Consider the following 23,818-nt stretch of genomic DNA (forward strand, 5'->3'; position numbering starts at 1 on the left):
TTTGGAAGGACCTTGAGGAAAATGTGCAGGAGTGGGCAACAATATAAATTGGTTGTGTACGCATCAGGACTGAACAGCATACCGTATACACATTATAAATTACTTTTTGGGAAACATATTTTTGGAACAAGGTGATCTCACCTGGTCCCTCAACACCACTTCTTTAGTCAAGAACACAAAGCAGTGTCTCTGCATCCTAAGGAGATTGAGGCAAGTGACTCCTCCACAACCCTCCCCCCCCAATCCATTCTACTCAAATTTCACAGGAACACTGTTGAGAGTGTCCACCAGCTGCATCACCGCCTGGTACAGGAATTGCAAAGCATCTGAGCACAAGTCCCTACAAAGGATTGTGAGAACTGCTGAGGGGATCATCAGGTCTCTCTTCTACCCATCAGAGACATTTATCAGGAGTGCTTCATATGCAGGGGCTCAGTATTGTCAATGATCCCTCCCATCCATTCAACAATCTCTTTGATCCCCGACCATCAGGCAGGAGGTACCTTGGCATTAGGACAGGAACTGTTAAAATGGGAATCAGCTTCTTCCCTCAGGCTGTGAGACTACTACAACCATCCAGGTCTCACCACGTTCGAAGTACTGGTGGCATTATACTGTTTACTTTTTAACGTGCTATAAGTGCACCGTATTACTTGATAAGTTATTGGTGGTAATATTACTTTATGCTGTGTGTGAGTTCTGTATGCTGCGCTATCCACCTTGGTCCAGAGGAATGTTGCTTTGTTTAGCAGTATACATCTATATGGTTGAATGATGATAAACTTGAAAATTGTTAGAATTGTTTATTATTTGTTTTGTTCCACTAGTGCAGATTTTCTGTACACTAATTAGTTCCAGCTCCTATCGTAGTATCATAAAATATAATAGCGTTAGAAAAGGGACGGGTCATCTTCTTTCAAGCCTAGTTTCAACATCAAAGACAAGCAGTCTTGCACTGAGATGGGTCGTGGGGGTGGAAGTAGAATTTGCAGGTCATTGCACCGAATACCTTTCTGATTATTTTTTGAACGTAGAACATTAAACACAGTACAGGCCCTTTGGCCCATGATGATGTACTGACCTTTTATAAGATCAACCTAACCCTTCCCTCTTAGTAGCTCTCCATTTTTCTATCTTTCATGTACCTATCTAAGAGTTTCTTAAATATCCCTAATGAATCTGCCTCTTCAGCTACACCTGGCATGCACTACAACTCCCTGTAGTTAAAAAAAGACACTTACCTCTGACATCCCACCTATACTTTTCTCCAATTGCCTTACCCAATTTCCCTCAGGATCAATAAAGTACGTCTGTCTGTCAAAAATTCAGCACCCTAATATTAGTGTTGCCAGGGACGGTGGTAGAGGCAGATACATCGTGGGCACTTAAGAAACTCTTAGGCGCAACACAAAAATGGAGGGTTATGTAGGAGTGAAGAATTAGATTGATCTTAAAATAGGTTAATAGTACAGTAGAAGATTGTGAGCCGAAGGGCCTGTACTGTATAGCACTAATGTTCCCTGTTCTACGTAATACTTTTCCAACATGTTCCCGTTAAAATGCAGTTATGATGCTACTCCTTTCCTGAGTTCCTTAAAATCGTACATGAGCTATACAGCTCCTTAGTCCTCCATTTAGCTAAGTAATGATTGCCCTGTACCTTAACTCCATTGCCTTGGTGCCAGAATTTTTAAAACTCTTAACTACCTACAAGTTGTAAAATATTTAATTTGCTCTCAGCCTCAATAGAAATTGTTTGTGGGTGGGTATTCTAGATTTCCACTGCTACATGTGAAGATCTGATTCCTAATGTAATGAATAAAAGAGGCTGATTTTAAGGAATCCTTGAATCAGGTTTACTGTCACTGACAAATGTCATGAAATTAGTTGTTTTGCAGGAGCAGTACAGTGCAAAACATAATTACTATGTTATAATAAGAAATGTATGAAAAAATAAGTAGTGCATAAAAAGCAAAATAGTGAGGTTGTGCCAATGGACAAAGCATAAAATCTTATGGCAGAGGGGAAGAAGCTGTTCCTAAAACATTGAGTGTGTGTCTTCCGGCTCCTGTACCTCCTCCCTGATGGTAACAATGGGAAGACTGCCTGTCCTGGGTGGTGGGGGTCCTTAATGATGCTGTCATTTTGAGGGATAGTTGTTCAAAGATTTTCTCGATGGTGAAAATTGTCACTGGCTCTTTGTGCTGGATTCCTCCGTTGTTTCTCTCTTTGCACCCACATTACATTATTTAGTCACCTTAAACAACACAATCAGACTGAAACTTCTGAAAGATTCCACTTTAATAGAGATCACCATGTTACAAATAGTGCATTACTTCTCTCTATGCCCATTTTATGGAATCAAAGAAGGACCCATACTTAATTCTATGTTGTGTTTTATTGAACAGTGCACATACATTGAAATTGAGCAGGTGGAGAAGACACATGCAGTGATTCTTAGTCGCCCGGCCTGGTTGTGGGGAGCTGAAATGGGTGCCAATGAGCATGGCGTCTGCATTGGCAACGAGGCTGTGTGGACCAAAGAGCCCATCAGAGAGGAGGAGGCACTGCTTGGAATGGATCTTGTTAGGTAGAAGCTTGTGTTTTATTTATTATTTAAAGATTAGCTTTAACTTGTTGCATGTACAGGTTTCTCCCGCTATCCGAAGGTAGAGCGTTCCTATGGAACAGTTCGTAAGCCGGAATGTCGTAAAGTGAAGAAGCAATTACCAAATGGGAATATGGGAAAAATATGGGAAAAATTTGTGAGCGTTCACAGACCCAAAAAATAACCTACAAAATCATGCCAAATAACACATAAATATTAAAATAACAGTAACATATAGTAAAAGCAGGAATGATACGATAACTACACCACCTATATAAAGTAGAAATACTTTTCTGCAATCATTGTAGCACTGTCTAGCGTAGCATTTAATCTCACTACGTACCGGAAGCAGTCTCACCAGAAGCAGCCTCTCCAGTAACCTTTAAGCTATGAAGCTGCCAAATCATACCAAATAACACGTAAAAATACACAGCCTATATAAAGTAGAAATAATGTACGTACAGTGTAGTTTCACTTACCGAAATCGGGAAGACAGCGAGCACACTGATGATGGTGTGTTAGGCTGAGATTGCTGGGAACTTTTCGGCAGCTTCAGTATCAGCTGAAGCATTCTCTCCAGTAAACGTAAAACTATGAAGCTGCCCTCACCTCAGAAACCGATCAAACCACCCATGACTACCTTTAAATTCCACTTTTGCAACACTTTCATCACCATCGTCCAGTGCTTTCTGTTTCAGCTTATTAAATAGACTGACTGATTTCTCCTTAAGTACAAGATAACTTAAAGGAACACCACGCTTTGTACACCCACCAATCCACTCAAGCAATAGACTTTCCACTTTATCCATTATTGGATGCCAACTAAGAGAGACCACTTTGCTACGAGCAGAACCAACAGTAACATCGGCAGCTTTCAAGATTCTTTCTCTGCGTGTAAATACTGTAGTGCGAATGGTGGACGTGGGCAAGTTCAACGCGCAGACAATGTCCTTACTTCGTTCACCATGATCAAAACGCTTTATTATGTCTAGTTTTACGCAAAGTGTAACACCCTTACGAGCTCTTTTAAGCTTTTCCGATACCTTAGAACTCATCTTGCTAACGGATGCACAAAATAAATCGGCACGTGTTTAAGCCATGCCGGCTAGAATGCAGTTCTGGGGGAGGAGCTTGGCTGCTCGGCGCGCATGCTGCCTTTTTTCGTAACGGTGAAAACACCAACTAATGTAGGCCTTTCGTAACAGCAAGTTGTTGTAAAGCGATCATTCAAAAAACGGGCCACCTGTACAAGTTTCCCCCGCTATTCGAAGGTAGAGCGTTCCTATGAAATGGTTCGTAAGCCGGAATGTCATAAAGTGAACAAGCAATTACTATTTATTGATATGGGAAAAATTTGTGAGCGTTCGCAGATCCAAATAATAACCTACAAAATCATGCCAAATAACACACAAAACCTAAAATAACAGTAACATATAGTAAAAGCAGGAATGATATGATAACTATACAGCCTATATAATGCAGGAATACTTTTCTACAATTATTGCAGCACTGTCCACTGCAGCAAAAATCTTATACAAGCGCTCTCGGCAGAAACACACAGCGCAAGCGCTCTTTGCGGAAGCACACGGCGCAAGCGCTCTTTGCGGAAGCACATGGCGCAAGCGCTCTCGGCAGAAACACACAGCGCAAGCGCTCTCGGCAGAAACACACAGCGCAAGCGCTCTCGGCAGAAACACACAGCGCAAGCGCTCTTTGCGGAAGCACATGGTGCAAGCGCTCTCGGCAGAAACACACAGCGCAAGCGCTCTCGGCAGAAACACACAGCGCAAGCGCTCTTTGCGGAAGCACATGGTGCAAGCGCTCTCGGCAGAAACACACAGCGCAAGCGCTCTCGGCAGAAACACACAGCGCAAGCGCTCTTTGCGGAAGCACATGGTGCAAGCGCTCTCGGCAGAAACACACGGTGCAGTAACCTTTAAGCTATGAAGCTGCCCAATCATACCGAATAACACACAAAAATACACAGCCTATATAAAGTAGAAATAATGTACGTCCTGTGTAGTTTCACCTACCGGAATCGGGAAGACAGCGAGCACACTGATGATGGTGTGTTAGGCTGAGTCGTTGGAGGTTGGGGTGATGGGAGGTAGAGGAGATTGGGGTGTCATCTCATCGTCGTCTGTTTCCATCAGGGCAGGCAGGTCATCTATGTCTGTCTGCCTGCCTCAATGTCGAAGGTCAAGGTTAATCGTCTGCTGTGGAAGGCTTGAAAAACGACAGTATGCTTGACTGCTTAGCCTCACACATTTTTCTATCATACGGTTCTTTGTAAGCACTCAAACCATCCTGCAAATATGCCCTAAACCTACGTACCCTTACAAAATTAAAGTCATGCTTTTCTGCAATCATTGCAGCATTGTCAATCGCAGCAGAAATCTCACGCAGTTGCTTCACGTTCAGTTCCTGGACGACTTAATTTTCAGGCTGTTCACTACTGCGTTCGGTTTCAATTGTTATCCTTTCCTCTTCATCAGCTCTTCACCTCTTATCTTTGGTCATGGGATGCCAAAACTTCTTCAACATTACCTTCGTCAACTTCCACAAACCCTTAGCCAAACTCTCTATATCCTTACTTCGCTCACCACGATCGAAACGCTTTATTATGTCTAGTTTTACGCTAAATGTAACACTCTTACACGCTCTTTTAGGCTTTTCTGATACCTTAGAACTCATCACTAATGCTCACAGGCACGTGTTTAAGCAATGCTGGCTAGAATGCAGTTCTGGGGGAGGAGCTTGGCTGCTCGGCGCACACTGTCTTTTTTTGCACGCTGCCTTTTTCGCGCACTGCTTTTTTTTTGTAACAGTGAAAACACCTGTTAGCGAAAACAGGTAGGTCTTTTGTAACAGCGAGGTGTTGTAAAGCAAACGTTCGAAAAACGGGGGACACCGTACATGGAAACGTACAGTGAAATACCTCGTTTGTGTCAATGACCAACATAGTCCAAGCTGTGCTGGAGGCAGCCCGCAAGTGTCACCATGTTTCTGGTGGCAACGTAGCATGTCCACAACTTATTGACCCTAACCTGTATATCTTTGAAATTTGAGAAGAAACCGGAGCACCAGAGGAAACCCACATGGTCACAGGGAGAATGTACAAATTCCTTACAGACAGCGGCGGGAATTGAACCCTGATCACTGGTGTTGTAAAGCATTGCACTGACCACTGCACTACCATGCTTGGTTTTAAATATGAAATATAATCCTGTTAGTTTTGCATTAAGAAAATAATCCCACTGATTTTAATTGTTTTTGTAATTTGTATCCGTTTTAAAAATTCAGGATCTGAGCTTTGCTGGCAAGGCGAGCATCAATTTGTCATTCAGAGGCAGCTGCCACCTGTGATTGGCAAGTTCAGGGCTTGGTCATGCTCATATTTCCAAATTTGGATTTGTATGCAACCATCAGAATCAGGCTTATTACGATTGACTTGTATGTCGTGAATTTGTTTTGTTGTAGCAGTGAAGTGCAAAGACATAAAATTACCATAAATTATAAAATAAACAGTACAAAAATATAGGAATAATAAAATAAGGTTAATGGACCTTTCAGAAATCTAATGGCAGAGGCTAAAACCTGCCAGTAACAGGAAGTGGGCATGTTGCAGATAGAATCAGAATCGGGTTTAATATCACTGGCATATGCCATGAAATTTGTTGTTTTGTGGCAGCAGTACATCGCAATAGATTATTTAAAAAGCTATAAATTATAATAAGTAATTAAATAGTGGATTTTGTTTAATTGGGACACATTGGGACCAGTACTTTTTGTTTAATTAAGGGGCTGTCCCAACTAGCCAAAGATTCATGGAAATAGTTAAAAAGGTATAAAAAAGACAAATTGTTTAACTAAGTAACATATATATTGAAATGAAATACAGGACAAATTGGAACACTACCAGTGCTACTACAGTACTATAAAACTGTGTTCTCGATAGCTATCAACGGAGGAATTCAACCAGTATATACTACCATGTTCTTTTGGTTGACTTTAAATTTGACTATTTACAACCCTGGCCGTTACTTGCATCTTCGAGCCCAAAACTACAGTGAGCAAAACAATTCTGAATTGTCCTACTGCTTATTTCTCACCAACTACCAATGGCAAAAATCACTGCTTTTTGAACACAAACACACGCAACTAACGCTTTTTAAAAACTGTTTGCTCTAAGCACAGTGTAGTGTCTAACAGCCATACAAGTGCACACAACTGACGCTAGTTAGAAACTGTTTGTCAACAGTCTCCAGTCCCAATTAAGCTGCATAATATTCTAAATACATAAATAAAGGGAATCCTGGGCTATTTTCTTGATTAATTTTTCCTTTAAGAGTTATTTCAAATAAGCAGCTGCCCGATTAACCAATGGCCCAATTAACAGGAATCCACTGTATATATAAAAAGAAGTATATTACTTAAGTAGTGCAAAAAGAGAACAAAAAAAAACAAAGGGAAGCGGGCATGTCCTAAGTGATGGGTGCCACCTTTTTAAGGCATTGTCATTTGAAGGTGTCCTCAATGCTGGCAAGGCTAGAGCCCATGATGGAGCTGGCTAATTACAATTCTCTGTAGCTTTATCCCAATCTTGGGCAGTGCCCCCTCCATAGCAGACGGTGATGCAAGCAGTTAGAATGCTCTCCACATAGAGCTTTACGGCACAGTACAGGCCCTTCGGCCCACAATGTTGCCAACCTACTCTAAGGTCAATCTAACACTTCCCTCCCACGTAGCCCTCCATTTTTCTTTCATTTATGTACTGAACGGTGAGGGTCCTTTGTGCTGCATGTGAGCACCTCAGTAAAAGACTCATCTATGAGGTTTTCAGCTTCCCGGATGGACCCAAGTACATCCAGCTCCAGTTCCAGTTCCCTGACCTTGTCAGTTAGGAGATGAAGTTGGGTGCACTTCCCTCCACATACAGTTATCCGTTGGGTACCCTGAAATCCCACATCTCGCAGGAGGAGCATTCCACTGCCTGAACTACTTTCCTGCCTACACTTGTTATAACTCTGATTTCTCAAACTTAAGTTCTAGCCTGCGCCTGTTCTCGCCCATGCCCGACCACTCTAACACTGGCCACTCCACTTATATGTCACTTCTTTTTATTGGCCCTTGCTGAGTGTCTGAAATATCATCATGATTGCAGCTGATTGAGAAGTTCTGAAAGGCCCTGAGTGCTTTTTAAACTCGCTTGGCCTCACCAATGAACAACCTCTTGCAATGATTGCAGCCCGTCAAAAAGTTCTGAAAGGCCCCAAGCTTTTTTTTTTAAAACCTTGTGCTGTGTTGGAGTAAGTGTCTTGACTTGCCTGCTCTTCAAAAGCCACTCTGCCATGGGAGGCAGGGACTGGCCCATACAAGGAGCATTGCAACCACGAGCTTCTGTTCAGCTGATAACATCACAGTGCCAGTAAGGTTTAAATCTGGGATGTGGCCTCTTTCTTTTCTCCCACATCGGGTCGCTGTGGACTAGGTAGATGACAGGTGTCATGGGAATGGTAGACAGTAGGGGTTGTGCTGTAGTGAAGGCCCGTGCACTCACTTTAGTTACATGTTTGTCACTGTGTGTATGTTCAGTGTCTGTTTTGTCCTGCCTCTTCGGGCACTCAGTTTGGATAAGTATCTGTAACAGGATATAGGTTGAAGGGTTATTGAATGTTCAGTGTCATAATCTTGTAATTTAGGGGATTTATCTGTGTACTTGTTTGACTTGGATGCTTGGTTGAGCGTTTCACTGTGTGTCTTGTAAATAACCATTTAGCAATCAATGTCTTCCGTTCCACTTACTGAACCAGTGAATCTGCATCCCTGTCACATGCTGCTGCACCAATGAACGACCTCTCACGAACAGAATCAGGTTTAATATCATTGGCATATGTTGTGAAATTTGTTGTTTACGTCCACAATGCTTGTCGGCCAGAAAACAAGGTAGAATTGCGATAACAAGTTATCTTTTTGAAGAACATTACCAAAGTAGTTGATTTGATTTGAGTTCAATGCCTTTCTTTTTTGTTTCTAACCATGAATGACCAGTTTTATTATATTTAATTTCACAGCTCACTATAATAGTATTTGAACTTCTAAATGTTACATTGTCATCAGTTGATGCAAAAATTCCACTGTCTCTTATTTAAAATTTTGAAATTAGTTAATACTTGTATTAAAATAGATGGAAGAACATGCTTCGAGCTTGTGGAAAAATATACTTAAAAACAAGTCTCTATAATAAGTTGTTAAAACATTGATTTGCCAACATTACTGACAATCAAATAAACTCTTCTTGGGCTTCCAGCCAGGTACAGGTATTGATTTTTAACCAACGTTTCAATGACAAACTCTGCCATCTTCATCAGGGATGATGCCTGGGTATATTTAGTCCAATGGTATTTATACCCCTGTTATCTGTCCCTCCTGATTAACTAGTCCTCATCCAATCAAGCTTCTGCTGTCCCACTTTGTTTGCAGTCAAATTCCAGTTCTTACTTAGAGCGATACATTCGTCTTTGTTAAAATTCTTTTCCTCTAGTTTTATTTCAATGGCTTCCTTCACTAGGCGGTCCCAAAGGCCATTGGCGTGGCATCATGGTTTTGTGCCGTCAAAGAACAAGAAGAAACCCGTCACTACCACCTGTCTTCCTTGTATTTCCTTGGTTTCTGGAAGGATTGCCAAGATCCTGAAGAAATACCAGATTAATACCATCCATAAACCTGTAAGGAAGCTCAAATCACAGTTTACTTGGGTCAAAGATGACCTGGACTCAGGTTGGTTGGTGTTTCCAGGATTCCCTGTGAACGTGGGGCAGCGTATATCGGCCAGACAGGACACATGGTGGAAACCCACATAAAGGAGCACAGGAGGTGTATCTGTTTGGGTTACCCTGAGAAATCGGTGGTAGTAGAACACAGCATTCGCAATGGCCACGCCAATGGCTTTTGGGACCGCCTAGTGAAGGAAGCCATTGAAATAAAACTAGAGGAAAATAATTTTAACAAAGGCGAAGTCTCACTCTAGGTAAGAACTGGAATTTGATAGTAAACAAGGTGGGGGAGTGGAAACCTGATTGGTCAGTCCTCATCCAATCAGGAGGGACAGACGACGGGTATAAATACCACTGCATTAGACACGCCCAGGCATCATCCCTGAAGAAGATGGCAGAGTTTGTCATTGAAATGTTGGTCAAAGTCGATAATTGTACCCGGCTGGAAGCCCGAGATGAGCTTATTCATCATATACGCCAGGAAAACACTATATCCTTTATTACTGACAGTCATTTCATTTGTAATCAAGTGTTATCCACTTGATAAGTGTTGAACAAATTTTTATCTCAATTACAAAAAACTCGTAGTTAAATCATCTGGATTGCAACACATTAATGTTCATGTAACAGATCTGCAGGAGGATGTTAGCAGGTCAAGCAGCATCTGTGGGGAAAGGAACTGTCAACATACAGGTCGAAACCCTGCCTCAGAACTGAGAATGGCGAGGATAGAAGGCCAGTATGAGGAGGAGAAGTGGAGTGCTGCGACAGAAGCCTAAGGTGATTGCTGGTCTAAGGAGGGGTAAATGAAATCAGGCAAGTTACATTAGGTTGTGGAGATGGAGGGGAGGTGGGGCTCTGAGACAGTATCAAGTGGATGATAGCTGGAGGTGGATGGAGGAGAGAAAGAGATGTGGGGGAAGAAGTGTGCTAAGTTTGGAATCGGTTGCAGGGAGAAAAGCAGAAACCCGGGGCCACCAGTGCTGAACTCTGATAAGTAAATACACTCAGTGGCCACTTTATTACGTACCTTTTATGCCTATAAAATGGTCACTGAGTGTATGTTTTTGGTCCTCAGCTGCTGTTCAAGGTTTGATGTGCATTCAGAGATGCTCTTCTACACACCGCTGTTGTAACGTGTGATTATTTGGGTTGCTGTTGCCTTCAGCTTGAGCCAGTCTGACCATTCTCCTCCAACCTGTCATTCACAAGGCGTTTTCACCCACAGAACTGCTGCTTACTGGATGTTAATTGTTTTTCACACCATTCTCTGTAAAATCTAGTGCGTGAAAATCCCAGGAGATCAACAGTTTCTGAGATGCTCAAACCCACCTTGCCTGGCACCAACAATCATTCCACAGTCAAAGTCACTCGGATCACATTTCTTCCCCATTCTGGTGTTTGGTCTGAACAACAACTGAACTTCTTGACCATGTCAGCATGCGTTGAGTTGCTGCCCCACGATTGGCTGATTAGATATTTGCATGAATGACCTGGTGTACAGATGTACCCTATAAAGTGGCCACTGAGTGTACAATTATTGTTTATGTGAGACTTCATAATGAGTTTGACATACAGGGTTCTCCCCCATAGAAATGTTGAGCAGACAGACGTGTTTGCGAATACCACATATTGTACCCTCTTCCTCTTTTTAATTCCTTTTTTCCATTCTTGTGTCAGGCTTGGACTGGAGAGAAGTACCACAGCTAAAGAAGCTCTGCATGTTATCACCTCCCTGGTGGAACGACACGGTCAGGGAGGGAACTGCAAGGAGTCCCTGGAAGCATTCAGTTACTATAATACGTTTCTACTTGTGGACCGGAGAGAGGCCTGGGTGCTGGAGACCTCTGGGAGATACTGGGCTGCTCAACAAATTACAGGTTAACCGTGCTGAAAGAATTGAAAAACAATTTGAGAGTGTTCAGTTCTTTGTCAATTGAGTGCTGTAGTCCACAGTTGTCACGTTATGGTGACTTCTAGTCATTGCACCAAAGCAAAACTCCAATATATTTCACAACCAAATATGTAATTCATTTCTGAGTAACACACACAAAATGCAAGAGGAACTCAGCAGGTCAGGCAGCATCCATGGAAAGGAATAATGAGCTAATGTTTCAGGCTGAGGTTCTTCATCTAGACTTCCATAGATGTTGCCTGACCTGCTGAGTTCCATCAGCATTTCATGTGTGTTGCTCTAGATTTCCAGCATCTGCAATATCTGTTGTGTTCAATAATACATTTCTGAGACTTAAATTACACAGAGCTCAGAAATGCACCTTTGACCCAACAATCCTGTGCCAACCACCAATTAATCCCATTTTGTTCTCCCCATATTTTCTTTAACTACCTCTTCCCCCTTCCCCCAGATTCTAGAGGCAATGTTAGGTGGCTAATTAACCTGCCAAAACCACATCTTTGGATTGGGCAGAAATTGAGGCAGAAACCCACACAGACACAAGGAGAATGTACAAACTACTCACAGACTGCACTGGATATCGTTATTTGTTGCTATGAGGCAGCATATCTACTGGCTGCACTACTAGTAATGGGATATGTAAGCCTTTCTTCTAGCTACTTAGTTTTAAAAAAAACAAGTGTAATACAGGATTGCCAATACTGGATCAGTGATGACTTCAAGTATAAATTTGCCCAAATACTTGTGTCAGATGGCCTGATTAAAATAACTAAATTAATGAAATGAAAATAAATTCTTTTCCTTGCATTGGTTACATAAGACTAAGTCACTTGCCCTCCCTTCCATCTTTAATGCAATATATTTTTCATCTAGTCCTCATGTTAGAATGTAAAACAATCCGTAATATGCTGCACAACACACACAAGATGGTGGAGGAACTCAGCAGGTCATGCAGCATCAATGGAGAGGAATAAACAAACTTCTGGCTTCTTCCCTCTTCCTTTCCAGTCTGGATGAAAGGTCTCACTCAAAACATTTACTGTTTATTCCTCTACAAAGATGCTGCCTGACTTGCAGAGTTCATCCAGCATTTTGCATGTGTTGCTCTGGATTTCCAGCATCTGCAAAATCTCTTATGTCTGCAATATCCTACAGTCCATTGTTCCTTCAAATACCTGACCCACCAAGTGATCTTTGACAATCTGAGAGTAAACTGGGAAAGGAGTGTGATTTAATGATTTAGCTTCATACTGTTAGTTAAATCAAATCCCTTTTGAATTTGTTCTAAGCCTTTAGGATTTGGAAATACCTTCAAATTGTTTCTTAGTCATTCAAAACTGCAATGTTAGGAGCACATTGGTGCTGTTTGATCACAGTGTGGTAAATTTAGTATCTTGGTGTCAAAGCCAGAAACTATGGAGTTGGGTTTGCAGAAACAAGGTACTCATTGCTGACCATAACCTGCCGAACTTCCAGTTGTCAGGAGATTTATTTCTGATACCAGCTCTCCTCCAGTGAAATCACTTGCCTGGATATACACTTTTATAATTGTGATCTTCCAGTGGGATTATTCATCTTTTCTTATTACTTGTGCGCCATCTAAAATGAAACATTGAGTAGTGATGCTATACATAGACACATGGATTCAGTCTATATTTTTCATTCTCTGAAATTGGGAAATTATGCTCTAACTGCAGGAAAGTTGATTTCTAGTCTGTGATTAAACCAACTAGTCCTCATAAGAGTTCTCGTAAATGCCTTAAGTGCCCTGCTCTGTAACTGATCTTTGTATTAATTGACCTTGAGTTTCAGTCAAATTGACATTAGCACACCTATCAGTGCATTCCATGCACCAAACACTGCGTGCGTGTAAAAAAAAATCAACCTCCGACACCTCTTTCCACCCCCCCCCCCCAACATATTCTCCTCCAAACACCTAAAAGTATTCGCATTTCTGCCCTGGGAAATAGTTTCTAGCTATCCATTTGATCTGTGCCTCTTATCTTATACACTCTACATTCTCCATCTCTGACACCCCCCCCCCCCCCTTTCTTGATCTCTCCCTCCATCTCTGGAGACAAACTCTCAACCAACATCTTTTATAAACCTATTGATTCCCATGGTTATCTCAACTATACTAACTCTTCCCACTCTATCTCCTGTAAAGATACTATTCCCTTTTCTCAGTTTCTTTGCCTCCACCGCATCTGTTCTCAGGATGTGGCTTTTGATTCCAGGATATCAGGGATGTCCTCCTCCTTGAAAGAACAGGGTTTCCCTCCCTCTCCTATTGATACTGCCCTCACCTGCATTTCCTCCATTTCCAGTACGTCTGCACTCACTCCATCTTTCCACTGCTGTAATAGTGATAGAGACCCTCTTGTCTTCACCTGCCTCCCCATCAGCCTCTGCATCCAGCACATCATTCTCCACATCTTCTGTGATCTGCAAAGGGATCCTACCACTAAGCATATTTCTTAACCTTCCCCAACCACCCCCCTCAATTTCCACAGAGATCGCTCCCTCTGCGATTCCCTTGTCCATTCACCCCTCCTCACTAATCTCCCTCCCGGCACTTATCCCTGGCAAGCAGCCTAAGTGCTACACCTGCCCATTCACCTCCTCCCTCATCTCCATTCAGGGAACCAAACAGTCTTCCCAGGTGAGGCAACACTTCACCTGCAAATTTGCTGGGGTTATCTATTGTGTTCGGTGCTCCCAATGCAACCTCCTCTACATAGGTGAGACCCATCATAAATTGGGGGACTATGTCGTTGAGCACCTCCGCACTATCCACCAGAAGCAGAACTTCCTGGTGGCCAAACGTTTTAATTCCGATTCCCATTCCTGTTCTGACTTGTCGATCCATGGTCTCCTCTTGTGCCAAGAGGAAGCAACCCTCAGGGTGGAGGAGCAATACCTTATACCCAGACAGAATACCCTTCAACCTGATGGCATTAATATTGATCTCTCCTTCCAGAGAACAAATTCTCCCACACCCCCCCCCCCCCCCATTCCCCACTCTGACTTTTCACTCCTCTCATCTGCCTATTATTTCCTCCTGGGTTTCCTCCTCCCCTTTCTCCTTCTGTCCACTCTCCTCTCATATCAGATCCCTCCTTCTCCAGAGCTTGACCTTTCCCACTCACCTGGCTTCACCTATCACCTTCCAGCCCACCTCTCTCCTCTCCCCTCATCTTTTCATTCTGGCATCTTTCTTCCCCCCAACCCCCTTCTTTCTCAATCTTGAAGAAAGGTCTCAGCCTGAAACATCAACTGTTTACTCTTTTCCATAGACGCTACCTGACCTGCTGGATTCCTCCAGCATTTTGTGTGTTGCTCTGGATTTCCAGCTTCTGCAGATTTTCTCATGTTTGTGATTTGGATCTCCATCAAGTTATCTTTTATCCTCCTCCTCTCCAAAAAGAAAACTCCTAGCTTCTCAACCTGTCCTCTAGCTGTTCATGCCTCGATGAGTATGTACGCATGTCAGTTAAAACAATGCCAGATACATGTGCCAGCTGAGGCAGCATCTGTGGAAAGAGAAACGCTCAACATTTCACTGAACCCCTTTTATTCTGTTTCCACAGATCCTGCCTGACCTGAGCATCTCCTGCATTTTGTGTTTCTATTTCAGGTTTCTAACACTGGCATTTTGTTTTGATTTTCATCCGATAAGCTATGCTGCCTTGGATTAAATGAAATGCTCTCTTTAAAAAGGTCACTGCTGAAGAATTAACCATTTGATTGTTTTAATCAGAGTGTTGTTGACACCTGCAGTAATATTCACAGTATGACTGAAGAAAGATTTGAGTCAAAGTTAATTCAGAATTACAGTCTGTATACACCCACAAGAGAGTACCCAGTTCCTTTAAGCTCCTATGCTTTTTATATTTAACAGAAGGTGCCAAAAATATCTCAAATCAGCTGACCATCACCACAGAGATCAACGAGGAGCACCCTGACCTTCGGAATTATGCCCAGAGTCAAAGATGGTGGGACGGTGAGGGAGACTTCAACTTCTCACAGGTTTTCTCTCCAACGAACCCACCAGTGAGAATGGAGGCTGCAAAGGGTCGTTACTCTGGAGGCCAGGAGCTGCTTCGTAAGCAAGAAGGTGAATAAGAAGCCAAGAAACAGTTGGCTATTGCATGTTAGAATATCAGGAAAGTGAGCTCAAATTAGAGCTTTGATCATTTGGAAACACATTTATTGGGGCTCCAAGTTTTGTACACAGCAACATGGAATCAAGTTCAATTCTAATTTTAATTGTCATTCAACCAAACAGTTGAATGAAACAGTGTTCCTTCCAGGGCTAAGGTGCAAAACAGTACATACAGTCACAAAAAATAATATTATCATAAGCACTTGAGTGGCATAGATGGTGCATAGGGTGTTGGCCTGAAGCCATGTTTCTGCAAAAATAAGTACACAGCAGTTCCTCATTTCATGCTGGTTCAACAGACAAAAGTGACACTGGAGAGTAGTACTGACGGGAGGGGCCAGATCCCAACCCAGCATGGATAATATTTCCAGCATGCTCATCGCATCTCTATTCTGTCCCACATTGCCTCTGGTGCCTCCTTGCATGGGTGGCTATAACAGGTGACGTTGTGGCATCAGGGCCTTTAATCACAAGAAAAACATTTAAGGCGCACATTTGCATCGTTTGTTGGACTCGGAGACACCGCTGCAACAAAGCACACCACCATCTTACCAGAATTTCTGCAATGTCTCTTATCATCTATGAGGAAAATAGAATTCTAACTAAACAAAAGAAAAAGCACAAAAAATGCTGGAAATATTCAGGCTGTATCTGTTAGAAGAGAAACAGAGGTAGTGGACCTGCTCTTGACAAACTGTGTCTGCCTTAGCTGAAACATTGACTCCTTTTTCCACAGGTGCAGCCTGACCTGCTGAGAATTTCCAGCATTTTGTGTTTTTTTGTTCTGGCTAAACTGCTCTACAAAAGTGGTTATGGTTCAAAACTAACTTTCTGAGATTGGGTTTGAGGAGATCCAAGTGTGAGTGCAAGGGATGACCCAGGAACAGCATTGATGATGAGTTACACACACAAAATACTGGAGGAACTCAGCAGGCCAGGCAGCATCTATGGAAAAATGTATAGTCAACATTTTGGGCCGAAATCCTTCAGCAGGACACTGAGACTTGAGTACTGCTGAAGGGTTTCAGCCGAAAATGTCAACTGTACTTTTATTCCATAGATGCTGCCTGGCTTGCTGAGTTCCTCCAGTATTTTGTGTGTGTTGCTCAGATTTCCAGCATCTGCAGATTTTCTCTTGATTGCTTGCAGTGCATTCTTTAGACTCTAAACAAACCTTTCCACCAAGCCATTGGTGCAGATGTAATATGTCTTATTCCATTCATTTTCAGGAAAGACTGAAATTGTTCAAAAAAAAAAAGGTGAGCCATTGTCACTGACTAAATGTTCTATAACACCAGACTTTGAGAAAAGTCTTCTTGGCACATCAACAGTGTGCAAGGCTGTAGTGGAGTCTATTGGGAAAACTTCTGGCCATTTTGTAGCTGCATCCAGACTACCAAAACACTTGTGCTCATGAATGGTCTGGAAAAATCCACATGAATCCTCTGCCAGGGCAATGCAGACCATTCCCAGAGATGGAGAGAGATGGAGAGCGCTGTTCTTGGCATGCTGAAGAGTGCACGGCAAGCTGCTTGATCTGCTGATCTACCCCAGATCATCAGACAGAGCTTCACGCCAACACTTTCATTTTGACCAGACCTATATGACCGGCATGTATCTCTTCCGACACTTTAGCTCTCAGCTTGGATGATACAACAACTCTCAAGCCCCACATAAGGCAACCCCTGTCAAGGGCAAGTTCATTTCCGTGCTGTTAAAAATTGTGGAACTGGAATTTCTGCTGCACATTCCAGCCACTTTGGGTGGCCATGTGGACCTGAGACAATGTGGGATCTTTTCTAGTTTCCCTTTGGATCATCTCTGCCGTAACAGGGAGACTATTGATTTGCATTAGGGAGAATATGTCAAGAAGAGTGTCTCTTTTGTAAATTGTTCAGGTATTTCCTTTTCCAAGGGTAAACGGGACAATCCATGATTAGTTGTTCTCTTGAATTCGATCTTGTAATTGTGTCCTCCAAGAAACAGAGACCACCTCTGCATTTGTGCTGCTGCTGTGAATTGAAAATGGACTCTAGTCTCTGATGATCAGTAATTCCCATTACTTCCCATGCAAGTCATGGTTGAAACATTTTAAACCCCAAACCAGACTCAAGACCTCTATCAAACTGTGCATAATTTTTCTCTTTAGCGGTAAGGGAGTGTGATGCAAAGCTATCAGGCATTCACTTCCATCACTCAAACCATGACTGCACCTCTACCATAAGGTGTGGCATCACAGACAAGCTTCACTGGATGAGGTAGATCATCATATGTGAGTACGGTGTCTGACTTTAACTTTACCATTCTGAAAGCCACTTCACACTCCTTTGTTCTTCCTTTTCTTCCCGATCTGCAGTAATGAGTTCAACGGGTTTAGCAGAAACCTGTTATACTAATTGATAAATCTTAAAAAGGACCACAACCTTGGGTCACCCGCCATTGCTTGAATTTTCTCAGCATGCTTGTGTAATCTTTGTGCGTCAGTGGTGTGACCACAGTAAGTGATGCTTGGTTTAAATAATTTACACTAGTCGTGTCATGCTCTGAGCCATAATCTTATTGTTTTAACACCATCTTGAGATTTTGGAGATGTTCCTTGTCATCCTCAAGTACCTGAACAGCCTTGTAGCACCTGGTCCGTAGCTTTCTGCCAGAGTGCAGGTGCAGATGCTACTCTAAAAATAAGCCTATTATAGCGATAAAGCCATTTGTTGTGTTTATGGTGAGAAACACTTTGGACTCTGCTTCCATTTCCATCTGTAGGGAGACCTCAGCTAGATCTACTTTGCAGAAGTGTTTTCCTCCAGAAAGGTTTGCAAATATATCCACTATCCTTGGCAGAGGCTATCGATCTACTTTCAGTACTGGGTTGATGGTGACCTTAAAGTCACCACAGATCCTGACAGACCCATTCTTCTTACCTACTGGGACCACTGGCGTTGCCCATGGGCTCCACTCAGCCTTGAAAAGAATTCCTTCAGCCTCCCTGTGATCTAGCTCACTGGCTACTGTATCACCGATGGTATAAAGAACTGGACAGACTTTGTAAAACTTGGGGGTGGCATTTTTATTTAACACTAATTTACCCTTGATATGTTTTTGAGTTTTCCAATGCCATCCCTGAACACTGCTGTGGGATCATCCAGTACCTTTCTTAATCCACTTTCAGTTGACCCTATTGCAGGGAGTGTGGCATGCGAATGATGAATGGATCTTTGATCAAGTTGTAGTTATCTCAGCCACGATCCCACAATGCTGGTCCCACTGTTTTTATCGCATATAAGCCCAATGTGGTTTGTTGGATGTTCCATTTCATTGTTACAAATGTCATTCCCACAGGAGTTATCTATTCCCCAGTATAAGTTCTTAGCTGGATATCACTCAGCTTCAGTTTGGTATCTTTGAAATGCTGCTTAAACTAATTTTGTGGAACAACTGAAACAGCTGTGCCTGTGTCTAATTCCATTTTAATTAATTTGCTGTTCATTTTTGATGTAAGCCATATTGCTTTTCTATTGTTAGTTTTCACATTATAAAACTCAAGGCTACCCAGTCCTGTGTCATTCCCATCATTATCAGATTTTCATCAACAACATGCAGATTAGTGTTCTTTTTGAAACTACAACTTGACTTTTTATCTTTATCTTTTCCCTGTGCAGTCTATATATTTTGTCTGCCCGACTACTTTGTTGGATTTTCTGCAAGTTTCACCCATAAACCTGCATAGTTCTGGTGAATATGATCCCCTGCCACAACGGCAGCAGAATTTGTTCAGCCAGGCAGGTTTCTGTTTAGATGTTGCAATTTTGTTCACGCTCACTTTCATTCCTGACAGTGACTCATTTGTGTCTCTGGCTGCTGTTTCCATTGATATAGTGATTTCAGCACCTCTTTTTAATGTAAGTTGAGCTTCAGTTAGAGCTGATTTTGAATGCTTTCTTGTAAGATTCCACAAACTAAATGATCTCTTAGTGCATCATTAAGCCCATGACTGAACTGACAATGCTCAGACAATTTCTTCAATTCAGCAATGTAAGCTGAAATGGACTCCCTTTTGATTCCGCTTATGAAACCTAATGTGTTCTGCAATCAGCAATGGTTTTGGTTCTAAATGTACCTGTATTACGGTCATGGTATCAGCAAAGCTCATTTCAGCTGATTTAGTTGTAGCAGTTAAACTCCTAAGCAAGCTGTATGCTTTTCCACCCAATGCACTCATTTCTTAGAGGCTATTCCTTTTGCTTGAAAATACTGCTTAATTCGTTCAGTATACATCATCCAGTTATATTGTGCAATCAAATGCATCTATCTTTCTGATGTAATCAGCCATTTCTGCTTTTTTAAATTTATTATTATCATCTGGTACTCATTGTTTGTGAACCCCTGGCCATGCATCTTGCTGGTTAATTTTGTCTGTTTTCTGCTTTTTTTATTAATTTCACTGTCCCTCTCTCCTTCCAAAGAAACACGTGCTGCACTTATTTTTTAAACTCTAATGTCTCTCTCCCCTTCTGACGGGAAAAAAAAACATGCTGTGCTTCAACAGGTAGGTAGTCATCTCAAGTTCATTCTAAAATTTCCTCAAAGGTTTCAAAGGTACATTTAATGTCAGAGAAATATATTTAATATACATCCTTAAACGCTTTTTCTTCACAGCCATCCACGAAAACAAAGAAGTGCCCCCAAAGAATGATTGACAGTTAAATGTTAGACCCACCCCCCCAGCTCCCCTTCCTCCCGCAGGTAAGCGGCAGCAAGCAACGATCCCCCCCCCCCCTCCCCACCGGCAAAAAAAATAGTATCGGCACCCACCACCATGCAGTCAAGCGTGCAGCAAAAGCAACAGCACAGACAGGCTTGCAGTACTCCAAAGACTACGTGTTCACCCGGTATTCAACATACCGCAGGTTCTCTCTGTCTCGCTAATAAGGGAAAAAGAGATGTCTCCGTTTCACAGCGAGAGTGGAGACATAACAAACAGCTCACTGGTTTACAACGTTAAAAGTTCATTGTGTTGCTTTTTCCGAGCTCTGTGCCCAAAGATCTCAGGTCTCCGGGCACACAGCCAGAAATCTTCCAGCTCCCACGACACCGGTCTGTTGGAACACTGACCTTCGATCCACCCATCTCCAGACCCCCGAGATCCTAGGCCTCCAAAGGCAAGCCGGGCTCTTAGGCCACACCCTTGGCATGCTGGATAACGGCCAGTCGTGAAACCGTGAGAGTGGGTCCCATTCCCACAATGAACAAAGTCAGCATGTAACTCCAGGTCAGGGTCTTCAAAAGAACACTGATAGGGAAAAATAAAGATATTAAAGATGGAAATAGAGCTGTTTCAGAAGATGCAAGCAAAGGAGTCGCCGTTTAGTGCCACCTTAACACCACTATTCTCATTGTCACTATTATGCTTTTTAACACCAGAAACTAATCAGTAGGAAAATCACAGGAGCCAGGATGTGTGTGTTTAGTCTTTTTCTTTAGTGAGCTGCACACACACGGCATGATGGCATAATGATGTATGCCATTCATGTAATTTTTGCATGTAACCCATAATGAATTATGTAAACAAACAATGCTTAATCAAACAATATATTTACAATATTACTCAGATGTTACTGAAATACTAAACACACCAGCATATACTACCCTGAAATTCATTTTCTATCAGGCATTCATAATACTATAGAATAAATGAACAACTACACATTGACAAGCAACCAGTGTGCAAAAGACAAACTGCAAATACAAAAAAACCCACAAATAGTAATAAATAAATAATGTTGAGATCATGAGTTGTAAACTCCTTGAAAGTAAGTCTATAAGTTGTGGAGTCAGTCCAGAGTAGTGGTGAGTGAAGTTATCCACGCTGGTTCAGGAGCCTGTTGGTTGAAGGGTAATAACTGTTCCTGAACCTGGTCGTGTGGACCCAAGGCTTATTCTTAATTCCTTGGTCTTACTCCTCAAATTCCTAATGAAGTATAGTTGCTGGTGTACCACATCTCAGACTCTGCACAGAATAAGGAAGAAGTTGGTGGGGGGGAATGGCAGCCATTGGAGTTAGGTTATAGAATATAAATAATTTTCAAATGTATCTTTAACATGTAGGATTTACTCAGAATATTAGATTTTTTGATGTTTAGCCACATTTCTTCATCATAACTATCCATCCTCTTACGGGTGGAAATGGAGGGTTAAAAATCAGATTGAATTTCTATAATCTGCTTTTTTGTACCTGCTGAAACATGAGTCAAATCTTTGGTTTATTTTCTGGTCCATCATAGGAAATGGAAGGGATGAAATGATCAATGTTTATCTTCTTTATCTACCATTCTGGAAGTCAAGTTTGCACGAATTAGTCTTGCCAATGCAGACAGTATTTACCAGCCTTGAGAAGGTCATATGTCCGGCTTGGTGGCGCAATAATATCAGTGCCGAACTCCAGAGCGAAGGTTCCCGAGTTCGAATCCAAGTCGGGTTGAGCGTCGAGCTAGCAACTCGGCCTCGTAAAAACAAGAATAGCTTGCTACTGAAACACCCTCATGACAGTGCCCCGATAACTCCACTGCCGAGTTAAGGGCTATTCTTCTTCTTTGAGAAGATCATAGTGAGCTATCTCTTTGAACCACTACAGTCCACACAGTGGATGAACTCCCAGAGCGAGATTAGGGAGGGCTTTCCTGGACATTGACCAGCAATAATAAAAGATAGTGATACCTTTCCCAGTTGTCACAGTACATGGGTTGAAGTGAAGGTGCTCGCTCCCCTGCGTTTGTTGTGTGGATCAATAAACAATCTGCTGGAGGAACTCAGTGGACCGGACAGCAACTATGGGAAGAAAAGAACTGTTGGCATTTTGGGTCAAAAGCCCTGCATCAGAATGAGTCAGAACATTGATAATTCCTTTCCCCTATAGTACTGCTCGAGCTCCTCCAGATTCTTGTGTTGCCCGCGAGGCTGGGAGGTGAAGTTAAAGAAGTCTCTCTGTGTTTCTCTGCAACCATTTCAGAGCTAGGATACATTGCAGCCAAAATGTGCCAGTGGTCGAGAGCTTGATATTAATGACATTGGAGTTATTGACCACTAAATTCCATCAATTAATGTACAACAGACCCAGATACAATGCAACGAGCTGCTTGTCTTCAGGAAACTAAAAATTCTTTTTTTATCGTGTCACTGTAGGTAGCATTAAAGCAGAGACTATCATGGACATCTTGCGCAATAAGGAGAGTGGAATCTGCATGGACTCTGAGGCTTTCTGTACCACTGGCAGTATGGTGTCCATCCTGCCTCAAGATGATGCCTTGCCTTGTGTGCACTTCTTTACAGCGACCCCTGATCCTTCAAGGTCAATAACCCACCATTGGTAAATGCACTCAGTGCATTAAAGTGTAGTGTTGAAAGATTCTGCCACTTTATCCTGGTATCTGATTGACGTCCACCTTTGTAAAGTTATACCTCTTATCAGCATTGCCTTAAAGTGAAAACTTCAAAAAAAATTAATAAGACTAAATGAGAAAATGTAAAATTGAATTCATTTTGCAATTTGTATAACAGATTAATTACATTAGAACTGACCTGATTACCTTTAATGTCTATGCTGGAGGGGTTAGAAATGATATTAAGAAACATTTTACACACCATTATTCACATGTAGAAGGATGGTTACAATATTTTGATTATTTAATTCTTCTATCTGTGACCTTTTTCCCTTTAGTGTTTTGCAACTCTTTTATTAATAGATCTGTCTTCAAACCCTTTATCTTTATTGATGATGTAACACCGGTTTCTATGGTGATTTCTCCATCTTATGGTGAGGAGGATCCTGTCCGGAGGAAGCCGCGGTTCCAGAGCAAGCCAGATCGCAGGCATGAATTGTATAAGGCACATCAGCAAGCCAAAGCTACAATGGAGAGTGGACAGGTACTGTTGCTTTTAATTTGGGGGAAGAACTATAGCAAAACTCTGATCATAGAACCATACAACATTACAGCATAGAACAGGCCTTTTGGCCCTTCTTGGCTGTGCCAAACCATTTTTCTGTCTAGTCCCACTCTGCACCTGGACCATATCCCTCCATACACCTCTCATCCATGTACTTGTCCAAGTTTTTCTTAAATGTTAAAAGTGAACCCGCACTTACCACTTCATCTGGCAGCTCATTCCACACTCCCACCACTCTCTGTGTGAAGAAGCTTCCCCTAATGTTCCCTTTAAACTTTTCCCCTTTCACCCTTAACCCATGTCCTCTGGTTTTTTTTCTCCCCTAGCCTCAGTGGAAAAAGCCTGCTTGCATTCACTCTATCTATACCCATCATAATTTTATATACCTCTATCAAATCTCCCCTCATTCTTCT

General features: G+C 42.2%; 1 protein-coding gene across 1 annotated transcript in view; it reads left to right on the forward strand.

The window, feature by feature from the left end:
• LOC132384828 (secernin-2-like) overlaps positions 1–23,818 on the forward strand; it is a 35,370-nt gene that overhangs the window by 4,097 nt on the left and 7,455 nt on the right. Inside the window, exons 3-7 of the mRNA XM_059956391.1 lie at positions 2,409–2,590; positions 11,065–11,264; positions 15,201–15,416; positions 22,644–22,809; positions 23,204–23,384. Of these exons, the coding sequence (XP_059812374.1) occupies positions 2,409–2,590; positions 11,065–11,264; positions 15,201–15,416; positions 22,644–22,809; positions 23,204–23,384 (945 nt within the window). The remainder of the gene's footprint in view (positions 1–2,408; positions 2,591–11,064; positions 11,265–15,200; positions 15,417–22,643; positions 22,810–23,203; positions 23,385–23,818) is intronic.

Source organism: Hypanus sabinus, chromosome X1, assembly GCF_030144855.1.
Source record: "Hypanus sabinus isolate sHypSab1 chromosome X1, sHypSab1.hap1, whole genome shotgun sequence".
Taxonomy (NCBI): domain Eukaryota; kingdom Metazoa; phylum Chordata; class Chondrichthyes; order Myliobatiformes; family Dasyatidae; genus Hypanus; species Hypanus sabinus.